Source organism: Pristiophorus japonicus, chromosome 3 (genome assembly GCF_044704955.1).
Source record: "Pristiophorus japonicus isolate sPriJap1 chromosome 3, sPriJap1.hap1, whole genome shotgun sequence".
In the NCBI taxonomy this organism is placed as follows: domain Eukaryota; kingdom Metazoa; phylum Chordata; class Chondrichthyes; family Pristiophoridae; genus Pristiophorus; species Pristiophorus japonicus.
In genome coordinates, this window is record NC_091979.1 from 159554265 (window position 1) to 159572948 (window position 18684).

General features: G+C 44.4%; 1 protein-coding gene across 4 annotated transcripts in view; it reads right to left on the minus strand.

Annotated features, from left to right (window-relative positions):
- lcmt2 (leucine carboxyl methyltransferase 2) overlaps window positions 1-17216 on the minus strand; it is a 51225-nt gene extending 34009 nt beyond the window's left edge. For 2 of the 4 annotated variants that reach the window (XM_070875976.1, XM_070875975.1), the window contains exons 1-6: window positions 17098-17210; window positions 7395-7519; window positions 3856-3937; window positions 3020-3209; window positions 2371-2527; window positions 1229-1418 (exon numbers count right to left, since the gene is read on the minus strand). In XM_070875976.1, the coding sequence (XP_070732077.1) occupies window positions 1229-1418; window positions 2371-2527; window positions 3020-3209; window positions 3856-3937; window positions 7395-7519; window positions 17098-17190 (837 nt within the window). In that variant the 5' untranslated portion in view covers window positions 17191-17210. Of the gene's footprint in view, window positions 1-1228; window positions 1419-2370; window positions 2528-3019; window positions 3210-3855; window positions 3938-7394; window positions 7520-17097 lie in introns of all 4 variants that reach the window. The other 2 variants (XM_070875977.1, XM_070875978.1) reach the window with 2 other exon arrangements.
- Window positions 17217-18684: the final 1468 nt, after the last annotated feature.

Consider the following 18684-nt stretch of genomic DNA (forward strand, 5'->3'; position numbering starts at 1 on the left):
ACAAATACAGGATCACTGATTTCAATCTCGCGGGACACATTTGCGCTATCATGGTATGCACTTTGTTGAAGCCGCCTGCTCTCTACCTGTTCATGTAGATCAGGGTGAACTAACCAGAGCCTTGTCTTAAGTGCTCTTTTCACGAGCAGTTCAGCAGGTGGGATCCCAGTGAGTGAGTGGGGTCTTGTGCGGTAGCTAAGCAGGACTCGAGATAGACGAGTCTGCAGTGAGCCTTCAATTACCCTCTTCAAGGTATAGGTTGTGTGCGGCAAATATGGCCCGCAGGCTTTCAGTAGTGGCAGCGGACATGCTAGCCGACATTATCTCACATTCAATCCACTTGGAGTACGCGTCTACAACCACAAGTAACATTTTACCCAAGAACAGGCCTGCATAGTCGACGTGTACCCTAGACCACGGTTTGGAGGGCTAAGACCATAAATTTAGCGTCGCCTCCCTGGGTACATTGCTTTAACTGCGAGCATGTATCTGTGAACGCAGGACTCTAAGTCGGCATCGATACCGGGCCACCACACGTGGGATCTGGCTATCACTTTCATCATTATGATGCCTGGGTGGGTACTGTGGATGTCATTGATGAAGGTGTGTCTGCCCTTCTTGGGGACCACAGATGTATCAAGTTCAAGATACTTACTTTAGAATTTAACAGGAGGATAAATGGTTATGTAAGCCACACGTTTCTATTCCTGACATAAAATGTACCATTGATGCAAAATTATAAAATGCATGGCAGGTATTCTTTAAATTATTTTCACATTTGGAATATCATCACAGAATTGCTCACCAAACATTAAACCATCTGTTTGATGATTCAATCTTGATTTGAATATTTGTACTTTAACATCTTTTACCTACTGTAAAAAGTATTTGTGTTAATATGCATTTTAATGAGACATGGTCAACAGAATCCCTATGGAAACTAGCTTCTGTAGCAAATTGTGTTTTTTCCTACATATAGCAGGTTGCTTGACACAAATAACTGGACAAGTACACACCACCATAGATACCTCTCCTTCTAGTAGTAGAGACGTTGTAGGCGAAAAAAACCTATACTTGAGCTGGTGGGAAGTGAATCAAAGAAATTAAAAGATTCACAGTTGTAAATACTAAACATTACTGTCTGGGGATATATCTTGCTAATTTTCTGTGTGGTGAACTTATACCATCATAATTGTCATAGATAGAATATTCGCAATGATCAACTGACCTCATTTAAAAAACGTTTCCGCTGAGCTTCCTTTCCAGGAAACTGAACAAGTGCATGCAGAGTAGAATTCAACTGCGTGAAATGTTGCTGCATGACCTGACCAAACGGGTCATCTGGATGTATCTGTTCATAGACAACAAACACTGCTGACGAAAATCGGTCCGCTGCCCAATGGATTACTGCTGAAGAACTAGAAAATAGTTTAACTTTGTCAGAAACCGATCAGAAAATTTAGACTCATTGCTTAAAACACCAAACTCATGGTAACTCTGAAAAAAACCCAACTTCAAACAAAATAATAAGTATCAGGAAGGATTGCCATTCCCTTCACAATTAACTGATGCCTCTGAGCTAGGATTCCGAATTATTAGGAATACAGCACTAAGGGGATAGTCGGGGACCTATCCAAAGGCTGCCACTGACCCATCATAGGTTGTTACTAGAAGTGTCTGAGCACTGTGACATGATAGGCATTGCAATTTTCCCTCCCTCATCGAATGGTCTTTACTATGCATCTCCCATGATGTTTAAAGATCTTTGAGTTGGTGGCAATGGACACCAGCTTGTTACTGTAATTCCTTCCAACACTCACTTTAAACATTAACATCTGCAGGGCATTAGATACAATATCTTCGACGGGTTAATCCTTGCGTCTGTGAACAGGATATCATTTTTAAATGTGTTAGAACGGTTTCTTCTCCCTAGCATCCACATCACCACCTTCAGTCAATTGAGTGAAAGTGGCAGCCTGTGAGCATCTCATGGAGTGTCAAAGCTGTTCCTTGGTTACCGATAGTAACCACATTTTAGAATGAATTCTACCTATTCCCACAGCGAGCTTTCTCTACCTGCCCCAAATTATCTGGAGTACGTTAACTTAAGCGAACACTGAGCACAAACATCAGCTATGGCTCGAATTTGAACTGTAACTATGAAGCAGCCAATAGAATGATTCTTCCTTTTATTTCGAATTATAACATTTTGTAGTGGATCGCTCTCAATTTTAGATGTACTTGACTATTAGTGTAGAAGTTGGAATAGTTTCATAAGGACAAACAACCCTTTATGCTTGTTTCCTTGAAAATAGGTGCACAACCAGTACATTAATAGTACATTAATCAAGCCTACAAATCCATAGTTACCTTTGATCTTTCATATACGTCAGTACAACTTCTGATAGCAGTAGGGTTGGGCAAGCAGAGTTTAGTCCAGTCTCCATCAGTACATTATCTAACTCCTCTATTTCAGTCAGGTCAACGCCAAGCAACTTGTAATCCATACCACTAAGACACAGACAACCTGCAACTCCAACAATGAAATATCACCACTATTAAAAAGGGACTGTCAAACCAGAATTAGATATTTAAACAAATGCATTAAGAAAAAGGAGTACTTTTTGTAATGTATTACAATTTATTGTGTATAATCATTCTATTTTTACAAGTCGATAGTTCCACCACTGTACAAGCCAGTAGCCATTATTTATAGAACATATAACAGACATAAAAATGTACTTTCATAGTACACACAGGCATCTATATTTTTAATGTAATTTCTAATATATGTTTAAACATTTTCTGCAACCTTTGCCTATAAATTTGCCAATATGAAACAAGCCCACTGAACAGTCCTTCCTTTTCAAATAAACAAAGGCAAATGATTATATTATGCAAACTATAATCCTGTTTAGCAAGAATGCCTGATATCATTTGCCCATTGTATCACTGCCAAAAGCCTCACCAAAGTCAACAAGCATTTTCAATGAAACATGTACTTGAAAAACAATCGTACCCATTTCAGCTGGTCTCATTTCATCAAAGCAGCCTATGAGCTCCACGAGTTCCTGATTGTTTTTAATCAGAGTGGCTTTGCGCTGAACGACATCTGGAAAATCCACCTCATACGTAATCACATTTTTCAGCTCCCCACTTGCTTTTAGCCGAAAGTACAAAGAATCAAACCCAGCTCCAAGTGAGAGGATCTGTAGAAACGGGAATAAATACCAAGCTCCAGTATTAAGCTCTAATGTACGATTCTCAGTGACTATCAGAACACAAATGTATGATCCTGACATAAGCATACAATTACTCACAATTCAGTTGCAGAGTTGCATGCTTTAACTGCATAAACGCATTCTAGTTATATATACCTAAAATTATGCCCAGATAACAGATTATAGAATATTTAGAATACTGCTTCTTGAAACTCAATTTAGACTCAGTTAGTGAAAAAATTGAGATAAAACAGTCCGTGTGCACAGGACAAAGCACTGAGTACTGTAACAAGATGCAGATTTATGATTGTGATTCCTTCACAGTTCCCAATCTTGGTTGATCTGTCTGATTGAGTTACCGAGCAGAAGACTAGTTGATTCTTTACAGGAAAGGAGAGAAAAATCATACCTAATCATCTTGCACAGCGTGAGGAGAATCAAATAATGGCATTAGCAAAGGACAGGAATCAAAGGTCACCTGCTTTCCTTCTTAGTCAGAGAAATGCATTGTGTGTGGGGGGGCAGGGGGACATAAAGATGGGAAGCTAAATATGATTAATAAAGCTTTAATAAATTATTTTCATGGAGCAAACGCATTAGAAACAGAACTAGGCAAAATTCCCAATATACTCACCTGTCTCTGAGAGTAACTTGCTGTCTGTTGCAAGAAGCAATGTAGACTATAATCCACTGCCTTTGCCCTCACATAGTAACCGCTACAGAGAAAAAAAAAGTAAAATTAGATTCCTATCGTTTTAGTACAATATCTCAGCCTATTCCAATATATATTGCTATTAAAGTACAACGTAGTGGTGAAATTGCTCTGATTTTAAGCTGAGAAGGTGCTGAACAACTTGCTGTCTCCATCAATCACGAACATCAATTTCACGGCTTGCAATGGAATCCAAAGCTTACATTCAAGCTCAAATTCCCTAAACTGGTTAGCATATAAACATAACTTATTGACCAAAATGCATAAAACATTTCTCATTTTAGTTCACAACTCACAAAAATCTGCATCTCGTTGTAATGCATGCAATGGATTTCTTGATTATTAACAGACAAAAGCAGTGTTTTAAAATAACCTCACACACACGTTACTACAGTTCTGAAGCTAATTTTATGCTGGTGCTCAATTAGTCTCGATTCCGAGATTGGCTTCCATCAAGCTGGCTCCCTATTCTGACAAAGACTCAAGTTTTTTGTGGGTCTATGATTCTGCCGCCAAGTTACAAGATCTGGATTTAGTAGTGGAAGCACAGGGAGCTGACTAACTGACAGTTGTCACCCAGAATTTAATCTGAACGAACCACAGTTTAAAAGTAGTTTGAGACTTCTGTAACGACTAAAAACAGTGAAAGGATCCATCTTATTACTTTGCCGACAAATTTAATTTCCTTTCTTCTAATTATCCCTGCAATATCTTAGCATATTTCTGCTTATGTCAGAAGACGATGGTTATCAAAGGCTTCTGATTATCACAATGGGCAAAAAAATAATAAATCCAATTGCTTTGAGCTTTGCGTATTGTGGTTTATTTCTAAATATACTATTCCAAAAAAGAAAACCCATTCTGCTGACTACTTTTCCAAATGATCACAATATACATCAGCGGAAACCTTTCATACAGTTCTCTGGTAGGATTAAATAGTTGAGTTATTCATCATTGTGTGTAGCACACTTGCCTCTGAGTCAGATGGTTGTGGGTTCAAGTCCCACTCCAGGGGCTCGAGGATATAAATCTAGGCTGGCACTCCGAGGGAGTGCTGCACTGTTGGAGGTGCTGACTTTCAGATGCGACGTTAAACTGAGGCCCTGTCTGCTCTCTCAAGTGGACGTAAAAGATCCCATGGTACTATTTTGAAAAACACCTGACCTGGCATACATTTGAGTTATTAGCCATCCGATTTATTTTAATCCTTGACAAGTACTTTACTGGGTCAAATTTTTGTGTTAAGAAAAATACAATGAAGCCCAAGAATGCCATACATTATATTTTTTCATTCATTCACTTTACCAATAAAATATAGTTTAAAAAAGGATAAAAGTGGAAGCGATTTATTAACATTTATATCTACAAAAATAAAAGTAAAAATGATAGCAGATTGCACATTTATTAGATTCACAAAATGAGTCAAAATGAAACATCAGAGCAATACATCTTCTACACACCAACATCTGATATTTTATAGCCTTTCATTTTGATTAAAATTACTTCACTTCTAAAACTGCATGTCATCAGCAGACAAAAATATTCAGAAATTGACCAAAACAAAAAGGATTTTAGTTATTTATAGTTCTTTGTAACTGATTTCTCCAAGGAATAGTGATACTCCTACTTTAAAAGGGGTATAAACTTCTTCATGCAGAAGTGTTCACCAAACATACGAAAAACATTTGCCAAACACATGGGGCCAAAAATTGCGTTTTCTATGGGCGCGTACGATGTGCACACGCACCTGTAGAGGCCCCGCAAGTTCCGGTTCTCGGCACGTGATGCACATGCGCCGAAATCCAGCACTTGCAAACTGTCAAAATTTATTTCGACAGTTCCAATGCATCCCCCGGAGAAGGGCCTTTGCGGGTGGAGATTTGGGCTATGTGCCCAACTCTTGCCCAGCGAATGTCCTTCAAACTCTTACACCTGGTAAAAGCAAGAGTTTTAAAAGATAGAAAAATAAAATTTTATCAATAATATTTATATTAAAAACCCTGTCCATTATGGTAAGTTTATTTTTACCCCAATTAAAAACATATTTTTAAAAAAAATCTAATGTTTTTTTGTCTAAAACATTTAATTAAATTCAATTTCAATTAATTTTAAATATGTGAATTGTTTTTCTTATTTATTTAAAATGTTTGTGTTTTTGGGGGTATCCCCATTCATAGAAATGGTGATCTCCGTACAAACAGATATCACTATTACTGTGAATGGAGATATGCCATTTGCATTGGTTGGTCTGGCCCACATGATCCCAGGCTGCACATACACTCCTGGAATACGTGGACCCCTATGCTGACTGCGCAGCTAAGCCTCAGAGCGCAAATCTATGCTTCTCCGGGACCACCAGGTATTTTCATAATTTTTTTCCGGTCGGAGGCATCTGTTCGCGAGAAGCCTGACTGTATTTTTTATTGCATCATCACACCTTTGCTGAGTTAGCTGACTTCGGCTGTGCTTTTATATGGAATGCTACAACTTGCTTCAGCACTCCTGGGCTATGGGAAAGTGGGGGGGGGGGGGGGGGGGGTGGGGGAATCACCCAGAGTTTCCACTCCACTGATTCCTGCTGGGATTAGCTGAGGACAGGATGGGACACAACTATGAAGTCCCCATGGTGAATAGCCTGCCAACGCTCTCATCATCTGGGCTCACACCTGAATACTGGCCACTTGAGTGAGATATGGTTACCAAGGAACTTTAGTGAGGTATGGTTCCCAAGGGACTGTGCCCAATACAAGTCAATGCCTTCAGAAAAGGAGAGAAAACAACAAAATGCACCATTACGTTAGTAAGGCGACACTGAAACAAAATGATTCCAAAGTCAAAAGCAAAATACTGCGGAAGCTGGAAATCTGAAATAAAAACAGAAAATGCTGGAAATATTCAGCAGGTCAGACAGCAGCTATGGAGAGAGAAACAAAGTTAATGCTTAAGTTGACGACCGTTCATCAGAACTGGAAAAAGTTAGAGATGTGACAGATTTTAAGCAAGGGCAGGGAAAGGGGGAAGAGGGGGAAAGGACAAAAGGGAAGGTCTGTCATAGGGTGGAAGGCAGGAGAAACTAAATGACAAAAGGTATGATAGTACAAAGCAAAAGGAGATGGTATTGCGACAAGTAAAAGATGAGTCTAGAAGAGATGTAAATGGGAATGGTAGAATCATCAACAGCTGCCATGTGAAAAAATAGGGGCAGAGGTTTATGGTGTGAAATTGTTGAACTCGATGTTGATCCAGAAAGTTGTAAAGTGCCTAATCAGAAGATGAGGTGCTGTTCCTCGAACTTATGTTGAGCTTCATTGGAACAGTGTAAGAGGCTGAGGACAGAGAGATCTGAGTGGGAGAGGAGAGGAGAATTAAAGTGATTCCAAATGCATCTATCTCATTAAGGTGCAAGATGCATCAAATAATTTTCACAATGTAACCAAATAATTGGATCCACAGCATTATACCGATTTATAAGTGGAGCTCTTCTGGTGGTTTTATTTACAAATCCTTTCAGGAAGCCATCATTGAAGTAGCCTAATCTGACCATTGAATACTTGCTAACGATACTGCTGTCATTTGTACCCTGGACCTGCAAACAGATTCAATAAAACAAAGATAGTGTAAATGGGCAACAATTTAGTACTGTATAGCATAACAATATTTTTACACAAAAAAGAGCATCTTTCACTTAACTTAATGGGGGAGAAATTGCGGCCGGAGGCTTCCTTTGCATGAATGCCTCCGACCTGAAATTACCTGGTGATCGGAGGAACGTAGGATCCCGGTTGGAGGCCGAGATTCGCTGCGCAGTGCATGTGAAGATGCCTTTCAGTACGTACGTATACGTACAAGCTGGAGTCACATGGGCCTAGACCACCAATCACTATGCAGTATTCTAATTGATAAAAATGGGAGCTCTATTTGTACGGACTCCCATACTATCAATGGGAAAACCCCTTAAAACACCAAAACACAGAATAAATAAAACATCTCACATAGTTAAAATTAATAGAAATTAAATGTAATTAAATGTTTTAGAAAAAAAAGTATTTTTGAATTTTTTTTGACGTGTTTTATTAGTGTTAAAAATACACTTACCTTAATGGACAGGTTTTTTTTTAATATAAAAATGAGTGTTTAAATTATATTTTTATATGTTTTAAAATTCTTCAGTTGGTAAAAGTAAACTATGCGCTTGCTTTTACCATCATCATCATCATCATCATAGGCATAGGATCGAGGAAGACTTGCTTCCACTCCTGAAGTGAGTTCTTTGGTGGCTGAACAATCCAATATGAGAGCCACAGACTCTGTCACAGGTGGGACAGATAGTCGTTGAGGGAAGGGGTGGGTGGGACTGGTTTGCCGCACGCTCTTTCCACTGTCTGCGCTTGATTTTTGCATGCTCTCGGTGTTGAGACTCGAGGTGCTCAGCGCCCTCCCGGATGCACTTCCTCCACTTAGGGCGGTCTTTGGCCAGGGACTCCCAGATGTCAGTGGGGATGTCGCATTTTATCAGGGAGGCTTTGAATGTGTCCTTGTAGCGTTTCCGAAGCCCACCTTCAGCTCGTTTGCCGTGAAGGAGTTCAGAGTAGAGCGCTTGCTTTGGGAGTCTCGTGTCTGGCATGCAGACTATGTGGCCTGCCCAGCGGAGCTGATCAAGTTTGGTCAGTGCTTCAATGCGGGGGATGTTGGCCTGAATGAGGACGCTAATGTTGGTGCGCCAGTCCTTCCAGGGGATTTGTAGGATCTTGCGGAGACATCGTTGGTGATATTTCTCCAGCAACTTGAGGTGTCTACTGTACATGGTCCATGTCTCTTGAGCCATACAGGAGGGCAGGTATTACTACAGCCCTGTAGACCATGAGCTTGGTGGCAGTTTTGAGGGCCTGGTCTTCAAACACTCTTTCCCTCAGGAGGCTGAAGGCTGCGTTGGATCTCGTCGTTGGTGCCTGCTCTTGTTGATAGGATGCTCCTGAGATATGGGAAGTGGTCCACGGTGTCCAGGGCCGCGCCGTGGATCTTGATGACTGGGGGGCAGTGTGCTGTGCGGTGAGGACAGGCTGGTGGAGGACCTTTGTCTTACAGATGTTTAGCATGAGGCCCATGCTTTCGTATTCCTCAGTAAATACGTCGACTATGTCCTGGAGTTCAGCCTCCGTTTGTGTGCAGACTCAGGCGTCGCCCGCGTACTGTAGCTTGACGACAGAGGTTGGGGTGGTCTTGGATCTGGCCTGGAGATGGTGCAGGTTGAACAGGTTCCCACTGGTTCTGTGGTTTAGTTCCACTCCAGTGTTGAGTGTTCATCAGCATTTTAAAGGAGAAAACTGGTATTTCCAAATGCTGGCAAGCCTGCTCAGTAGTTCTGGCATTTTTTGGTATTATATTGAACTTTGTACAGTTACATCACAAATCCCATATTATATCAGACTTCATGGGCCCAAGTTTCCACATGACTTGCGCCTGATTTTTAGGAGCAACTGGTGGAGAACGGACTATCTTAGAAATCGCAATTCTCCACATTTTTTTTTTCTGCAGTTCTAGTCAGGTAGAACAGTTCTACTTTGGAACAGAATTTTTTCTTCAAAAGGGGGCGTGTCCGGCCACTGACGCCTGATTTCAAAGCTTCCACAGTGAAAACGTACTGCAAACTAAAGTAGAATGGAGCAAGTGAAGATTTTTGTAGAACTGAAAAAACCTGTTCTACACATTAAAAAATCAGGCACAGGTTACAAATTAGGCGTCTAGAACGAGGAGGAGGGGGGGGGGGGGGGGGGGGAAGGGAAGTCATTAAATTCTACAATCAATCCTTATTTATACTTCTACAAATATTATACAAATAAATCCAACCTGAATAAACATTTATAAGCAAAGAAAAGATTAAATAAACCATCTTCCTACCTGTGTGAAAGTGCTTCAGGCACGGAGAATGCTGCAGTCAGCCTGAGGCGCCCGTTCTGCCCGCGGGGGGAGGGGAGAGGAGGCGCCCGTTCTTCCCATGGGGGGGGGGGGGGGGGGGGGGCAGGGGAGAGGAGGCGCCCGTTCTTTCCCGCCGGGGGGGGGGGGGGGGGAGGCGCCCGTTCTTTCCCGCGGGGGGGGGGGGGGGGGAGGCGCTCGTTCTGCCCGCGGTGGGGGGGGGGGGAGGGGAGAGGAGGCGCCCGTTCTTTCCCGCGGAGGGGAGGGAGGGGAAGGGAACGAGACAGCGGTTAGCCGCCGCGGAGGTGAGGGAGGGGAAGGAGACAGCGGTTTGTTGCCGCGGAGGGGAGGGAGGGGAAGGAAACAGCGGTTTGCTGCCGCGGAGGGGAGGGAGGGGAAGGAGACAGCGGTTTGTTGCCGCGGAGGGGAGGGAGGGGAAGGAAACAGCGGTTTGTTGCCGCGGAGGGGAGGGAGGGGAAGGAAACAGCGGTTTGTTGCCGCGGAGGGGAGGGAGGGGAAGGAAACAGCGGTTTGCTGCCGCGGAGGGGAGGGAGGGGAAGGAGACAGCGGTTTGTTGCCGCGGAGGGGAGGGAGGGGAAGGAAACAGCGGTTTGCTGCCGCGGAGGGGAGGGAGGGGAAGGAGACAGCGGTTTGTTGCCGCGGAGGGGAGGGAGGGGAAGGAGACAGTGGTTTGTTGCCGTGGAGGGTGGGGAGGGGAAGGAGACAGCGGTTTGTTGCCGCGGAGGGGAGGGAGGGGAAGGAGACAGCGGTTTGTTGCCGCGGAGGGGAGGGAGGGGAAGGAGACAGCGGTTTGTTGCCGCGGAGGGGAGGGGAGGGAGGGGAAGGAGACAGCGGTTTGTTGCCGTGGAGGGTGGGGAGGGGAAGGAGACAGTGAGAAGGCTGCAAGTGCTGATGTGCTGATGGCAATGTGCTTTTATTAAAAAAATGTTCAAAAATTAAACAGCTACAAAGAACTACAAAAATGGCCGAGTGCCAATGTTTTTTTCACACTGAGCATGCGCGAACGCTTCAACGCGCACGCGCAGCGTTGCCGGCAGGAAAAAAATTAATTTAAATAGTACCCGCCCCCTCCCACTTACAAAATCGGCGCGAGTGTAGGCTCCGCCCCTCTGGGTGCCGCGCCAAACAGACAAGGAGCTGCAAAGTGCTCAAGAATAGCGCGTTTTTTTTCTGCTGCCGTTTTAGGCGCGAAAAACAGGCGCCCAGCTCGGGGGGGCGCCCGTTTTTTATCCTGTGGAAACTTGGGCCCCATATGCTTACTTAACAAACCTCACTATATTGCATTGTGGAGTATCCAAATATTACTACAGTTTGTGATGGCTCCATTAAGACATGGTACAACTGGTCATTAGATGTGCACTTTTCTGATCTCAATGAATCTCCAGCAATGTCTTCTCCTCTCACCTACAAATACTCACCTTTGGTGTACCCCAAGGCTCCATCTGTGGCTCTTTCTTTTTTCTCATTTACAAGTTTCCCCACTGCAACATTGTGAGGTCAGTTTTCCTATGGTCACTGACAACACGTGCTCTCACACGGTAGACTGGTCACAAAAGTAAAAGCCCATGGGATCCAGGGCAAAGTGGCAAGTTGGATCCAAAATTGGCTCAGAGGCAGGAAGCAAAGGGTAATGGTTGATGGGTATTTTTGTGATCTGGAAGGATGTTTCCAGTGGGGCTCCACAGAGCTCAGTACTAGGTACCTTGCTTTTTGTGGTATACACATCAATGATCTAAACTTGAATATAGGGGGTATAATTAAGAAGTTTGCAGATGATACAAAAATAGGCTGTGTGGTTGATAATGAAGGAAGAAAGCTGCGGACTGCAGGAACATATCAATGAACTGGGCAGAACAGTGACAAATGAAATGTATCCTCATCAGGGGAGGGCAGCAGCAGCCAAGTTCATGGCACTGTGGTTGGCTCTGCTGCACAAGAGGGCAGGAAAAAGAGTGGGAGAGCGATAGTGATAGGGGATTCGATTGTAAGGGGAATAGATAAGCGTTTCTGCGGCCGCAACCGAGACTCCAGGATGGTATGTTGCCTCCCTGGTGCAAGGGTCAAGGATGTCTCGGAGCGGGTGCAGGACATTCTGAAAAGGGAGGACGAACAGCCAGTTGTCGTGGTGCACATTGGTACCAACGATATAGGTAAAAAAAGGGATGAGGTCCTACGAGACAAATTTAAGGAGCTAGGAGCTAAATTAAAATGTAGGACCTCAAAAGTAGTAATCTCAGGATTGCTACCAGTGCCACGTGCTAGTCAGAGTAGGAATCGCAGGATAGCTTAGATGAATACGTGGCTTGAGCAGTGGTGCAGCAGGGAGGGATTCAAATTCCTGGGGCATTGGAACCGGTTCTGGGGGAGGTGGGACCAGTACAAACCGGATGGTCTGTACCTAGGCAGGACCGGAACCAATGTCCTAGGGGGAGTATTTGCTAGTGCTGTTGGGGAGGAGTTAAACTAATATGGCAGAGGGATGGGAACCAATGCAGGGAGACAGAGGGAAACAAAAAGGAGACAAAAGCAAAAGACAGAAAGGAGATGAGTAAAAGTGGGAGGGCAGAGAAACCCAAGACAAAAAACAAAAAGGGCCACTGAATGCAAAGGGGCTGCAGGAGGGGTCAAAACTAAAAATCCTGGTTTAAAAACTAGTATTAAAACACACTACCTAAACGCACGCAGCATTTGAAATAAAGTAAATGAGTTGACGGCACAAATCATTACAAATGGGTATGATTTGGTGGCCATTACAGAAACGTGGTTGCAGGGTAGCCAAGACTGGGAATTAAATACACAGGAGTATCTGACGATTCGGAAAGATAGACAAGAAGGGAAAGGAGGTGGGGTAGCTCTGTTAATAAAGGATGATATCAGGGCAGTTGTGAGAGATGATATTGGCTCTAATGAACAAAATGTTGAATCATTGTGGATGGAGATTAGAGATAGTAAGGGGAAAAAGTCACTGGTGGGCGTTGTTTATATGCCCCCAAATAATAACTTCACGGTGGGGCGGGCAATAATCAAGGGAATAATGGAGGCATGTGAAAAAGGAACGGCAGTAATCATGGGGGATTTTAATCTACATATCGATTGGTCAAATCAAATCGCACGGGGTAGCCTGGAGGAGGAATTCATAGAATGCATACGGGATTGTTTCTTAGAACAGTATGTTACAAAACCTACAAGGGAGGAAGCTATCTTAGATCTGGTCCTCTGTAATGAGACAGGAATAATAAACGATCTCCTTGTAAAAGATCCTCTCGGAATGAGTGATCACAGTATGGTTGAATTTGTAATACAGATTGAGGGTGAGGAAGTAGTGTCTCAAACGAGCGTACTATGCTTAAACAAAGGGGACTACAGTGGGATGAGGGCAGAGTTGGCTAAAGTAGACTGGAAACACAGACTAAACGGTGGCACAATTGAGGGACAGTGGAGGACTTTTAAGGAGCTCTTTCATAGTGCGCAACAAAAATATATTCCAATGAAAAAGAAGGGCGGTAAGAGAAGGGATAAGCAGCTGTGGATAACCAAGGAAATTAGGGAGAGCATCAAATTAAAAACCAATGCATATAAGGTGGCCAAGGTTAGTGGGAAAATAGAAGATTGGGAAAATTTTAAACGACAGCAAAGAATGACTAAGAAAGCAATAAAGAAAGGAAACATAGATTACGAAGGTAAACTTGCGCAAAACATAAAAACGGATAGTAAAAGCTTTTACAGATATATAAAACGGAAAAGAGTGACTAAAGTAAATGTTGGTCCCTTAGAAGATGAGAAGGGGGATTTAATAATGGGAAATGTGGAAATGGCTGAGACCTTAAACAATTATTTTGCTTCGGTCTTCACAGTGGAAGACACAGAAACCATGCCAGAAATTGCTGGTCACAGGCATGTGGGAAGGGAGGGCCTGGAGACAATCACTATCACTATGGGGGGTAGTGCTGGACAAGCTAATGGGACTCAAGGTAGACAAGTCCCATGGTCCTGATGAAATGCATCCCAAGGTATTAAAAGAGATGGCGGAAGTTATAGCAGATGCATTCGTTATAATCTACCAAAATTCTCTGGACTCTGGGGAGGTACCAGCGGATTGGAAAGCAGCTAATGTAACGCCTCTGTTTAAAAAAAGGGGGCAGACAAAAGGCAGTTAACTATAGGCCGGTTAGTTTAACATCTGTAGTGGGGAAAATGCTTGAAACTATCATTAAGGAAGAAATAGCGGGACATCTAGATAGGAATAGTGCAATCAAGCAGATGCAGCATGGATTCATGAAGGGGAAATCATGTTTAACTAAGTTACTGGAATTCTTTGAGGATATTATGAGCATGGTGGATAGAGGTGTATCGATGGATGTGGTGCAGTTAGATTTTCCAAAGACATTCGATAAGGTGCCACACAAAAGGTTACTGCAGAAGATAAAGGTACGCGGGGTCAGTGGAAATGTATTAGCATGGATAGAGAATTGGCTGGCTAACAGAAAGCAGAGAGTCAGGATAAATGGTTCCTTTTCGGGATGGAAATCGGTGGTTAGTGGTGTGCCACAGGGATCGGTGCTGGGACCACAACTGTTTACAATATACATAGATGACCTGGAAGAGGGGACAGAGTGTAGTGTAACAAAATTTGCAGATGACACAAAGATTCGTGAGAAAGCGGGTTGTGTAGAGGACATAGAGACGCTGCAAAGAGATTTAGATAGGTTAAGCGAATGGGCTAAGGTTTGGCAGATGGAATACAATGTCAGAAAGTGTGAGGTCATCCACCTTGGGGGAAAAAAAAACAGAAAAAGGGAATATTATTTGAATTACAACATGCTGCGGTGCAGAGGGACCTGGGGGTCCTTGTGCATGAAACCCAAAAAGTTAGTTTGCAGGTGCAGCAGGTAATCAGGAAGGCGAATGGAATGTTGGTCTTCATTGCGAGAGGGATGGAGTACAAAAGCAGGGAGGTCCTTCTGCAACTGTATAGGGTATTGGTGAGGCCGCACCTGGAGTACTGCGTGCAGTTTTGGTCACCTTACTTAAGGAAGGATATACTAGCTTTGGAGGAGGTACAGAGACGATTCACTAGGCTGATTCCGGAGATGAGGGGGTTACCTTATGATGATAGATTGAGTAGACTGGGCCTTTACTTGTTGGAGTTCAGAAGGATGAGGGGTGATCTTATAGAAACATTTAAAATAATGAAAGGGATAGACAAGATAGAGGTAGAGAGGTTGTTTCCACTGGTCGGGGAGACTAGAACTAGGGGGCACAGCCTCAAAATACGGGGGAGACAATTTAAAACCGAGTTGAGAAGGAATTTCTTCTCCCAGAGGTTGTGAATCTGTGGAATTCTCTGCCCAAGGAAGCAGTTGAGGCTAGCTCATTGAATGTATTCAAGTCACAGATAGATAGATTTTTAACTAAAAAGGGAATTAAGGGTTATGGGGAGCAGGCGGGTAAGTGGAGCTGAGTCCACGGCCAGATCAGCCATGATCTTGTTGAATGGCGGAGCAGGCTCGAGGGGCTAGATGGCTTACTCCTGTTCCTAATTCTTATGTTATGTTAATCCAGAGAAGTGTGAGGTAATGCATTTGGGGAGGGCTAAAAAGGAAAGGGAATACACATTAAATGGTAGGACATTGAGCAGTGTAGAGGAACAAAGGGACCTGGGAGTGAATGTCCACAGAACCCTGAAGATAGCAGTCCAGGTGGATAAAGTGGTTAAGAAGGCATACAGAATGCTTGCCTTTATTAGCCAAGGCATAGAATATAAGAGCAGGTGAGTTAGGCTTGAAGTGTATAAAACACTGGTTAGACCACAGCTAGAGTATTGCGTGCAGTTCTGGTCACCGTATTACAGGAAGGAAGTGATTGCACTGGAAAGGGTACAGAGGAGATTTACGAAGATGTTGCCGGGAGTGGATAATCTTAGCTATGAGGACAGATTGGATAGGTTGAGTTTGTTTTCCTTGGATCAGAGGAGGCTGAGGGGAGACTTGTTTTTATCAAACTACCTTTTTGATATCACATTGTGAATGAGCCAGATTGTCCTCCCACTGAACAATGGGAAGACCGAGCTATCTTTTTTTGTTTCTGCCAAGAACTGCATACTGTGACCACTAACTCCAGCAGCTTATTTAGGCAGATTATACATAATTTCAATATACCATCTGACCCAAAACTGAGCTTCAAACCCCATATCCTTTCCATTACCAAGACAGCTGTTTCACCTCACTCTTACCCACCTCTGCTCCAACTCACCACCAAAACACTTATCCACACTTCTGTTACTGCTACATTTGACTTCTTCAATGTCCTTCTTGCCAGCCTCCCAGATTCCAATTACCCTGCCAAAAACTACAGCCTGCATCTTGTCCTGCACGAGTTCCTTAACTAACCCCAGACATTTCCAACCCTCATTGGCTCACTGTCATCTAACACATTCAAAGTCCTCACACCAGAGACTTGAACATGTAATCTTAGTTGACACTAAAGTGCAGTGCTGAGGGAGTGCTGCACTATCAGAAATGCTGGCTTTCAGATGAGATGTTAAACCAAGATGTCTGCTCCCTCAGGTGGACATAAAAGATCCCATGGCATGATGAAAGGAATTCTCCCAGTGTCTTGGCCAACATTTATCCCTCAACCAACACAGAATATCTGGCCATTTATCTCACTGATGTTTGTGAGACCTTACTATGCAGTAATTACTGCATTTCCCTACATTACAGCAGTGACTACACTTCAACATTACCCCAATGCCTATGAAGTGCTTTGGGGTTGTCATGAAAGGGGTTATACAAATGAAAATTCTTTACTTTCTCATCATCCACAATCCCTAGCCTGCCTCCGCAAACTACTGCAACCTTGCATCTCATACTCTTTGGTCGAACCTCCACTCCACTATTAGTGGCAGAACCTTCAGCCACCTCTCTGGAATGCCTTGTCTTGACCTCTCTGCCTTGCTAACTCTCTTCCCCCACCTTTAAAAGCACATTTATTCAACTGAGATGCACCTCTCCTATCGCTCCCAATTCCCCTGGTGCCCATTCCGAACACCTTCCACCTTAACGGCGCTATACAAATGCAAGGTGCTGCTGCCAAGCCCGAGGTGCCCAGAGCACAAGTACAATGGCGGCCTGGACATGGGCTATTCTCACTGCAGCTCCGCTTTGATCCGAAATGAGGACCTGCCTCAGCCAGCTATCCCACCCCTATCCCAAAGGGACTGGCACTCACAGCAGCATCTTTTCCGGCCTGTCTCTTGCTCGCACACCTTTTATTTCTGGCGCTAACGCTAACAACCGCTCCGCTCCCATTCTCCTCGCTCATTGCATCGAATGCCGGCAGACTCCGCGATTGCGCACTGCCAACGGCATCAAGTGCCGGCAGACTCCGCGCCTGCGCACTACCAGTAGGCCCTGTACGTTTACTCATTCGCCCGGAGTTATAGTGCGCTCCAGTGATTAAAGCTCCATCATCAGAGGCGGTCCTCGAACAAGGATGACTTGCTTCCACGAGTTCACAGGTGTTTCGATGAAGGACCCGATGTTCCAGTCCTGAACTCCAATTGAGGGGGTGGAAGCTGTCTGCGTGAATTTTTTTAATGTGTGGTGACCGTTGCATACCAGCCACCTCATGGGCTTGACAGAGCTAGGCCTTTATCCAGTGGCAAGGATTACCCAAGACGATTGGAGACCTGCTCTGCTGCACGGACCTAGCGCGCACACATAGTGCAGTGTGGGCTGGCCTGTGCTGCACCGCGGGGGCCCTCGGCTCTTCTGGGCCCCGTACCCTCATCTGTCGCACCTCCGCCACGATCTGTCGCCACTCCTCTGCCATAAATATTCACTGCATCTCGCCACAAACACGCGCCGCTCATCCGCCCCGACCTTCCCACTCCTCTGTACCTGGGTCCTGCCGATGCTCCAAAAAACGGCGACTAGGGTTTTGATGGCGTCACCCAGTTGCCCATCTCAAAATCGTCACACACTTGGAGCAACTCATGTTGGAGGTTGAAGTGGTATGCCGCTCCAGCTCTTTTATCTCCCGACCTGCGGAGCTGTTCTCTCACAGGTCGGCGGGGCCATGATGTTCCAGGGTCTGCCGCTCCAGCTCTTTTTTCTCCTGACCTGCGGAGCTGTTCTCTCACATAGCTGTATCCCAGTGACAGAGTGCAGCTTTTACTGTCTAATACCTTGTTAAATGAAAGCATGATCTAGGGCAGTTGGGAGGAGGCCAGCATCGCGAGAGAGGAGCGGGCATGGGGACTACAAAGGGCGGTGGCAGCTTGGAGCAGCGGCAGTCGGGAGGAGGCCAGCTGGTGCAGGGGCAGAAAGTAAACAAAGAAGTAAAAAGAAATTGAAGTGTGACATCACAGCCAAGCTGGTAAGTGATTGGCTGATGGAGTGGTGAGTATTTTATCTTTTTCTTTTTCTTTTCTTATCAGTAGGTAACCTTTGGCATTGTTGCTAAATTAAGTTAATTTAAGGGTTAAGTCATGGCAGGAGAGCCCAGATCCTTGTCATGCTCCTCCTGTGCTATGTGAGAAAAAGCGTCCCTGACTACTATGTGTACAGGAAGTGTGTCTAGCTGCAGCTCCTGACAGACCGCATTGCGGCACTGTAACTGCGCATGGATTCACTCCGGAGCATCCGCGATGCTGAGGATGTCGTGAATAGCACGTTTAGTGAGTTGGTCACACTGCAGGTAAAGGTTACAAAGGCAGATAGGGGATGGGTGACCAGCAGGAAGAGCAGGGGAAGGAAGGTAGTGCAGGGATCCCCTGCGGTCATCTCTCTCCAAAACAGATATACCGTTTTGGGT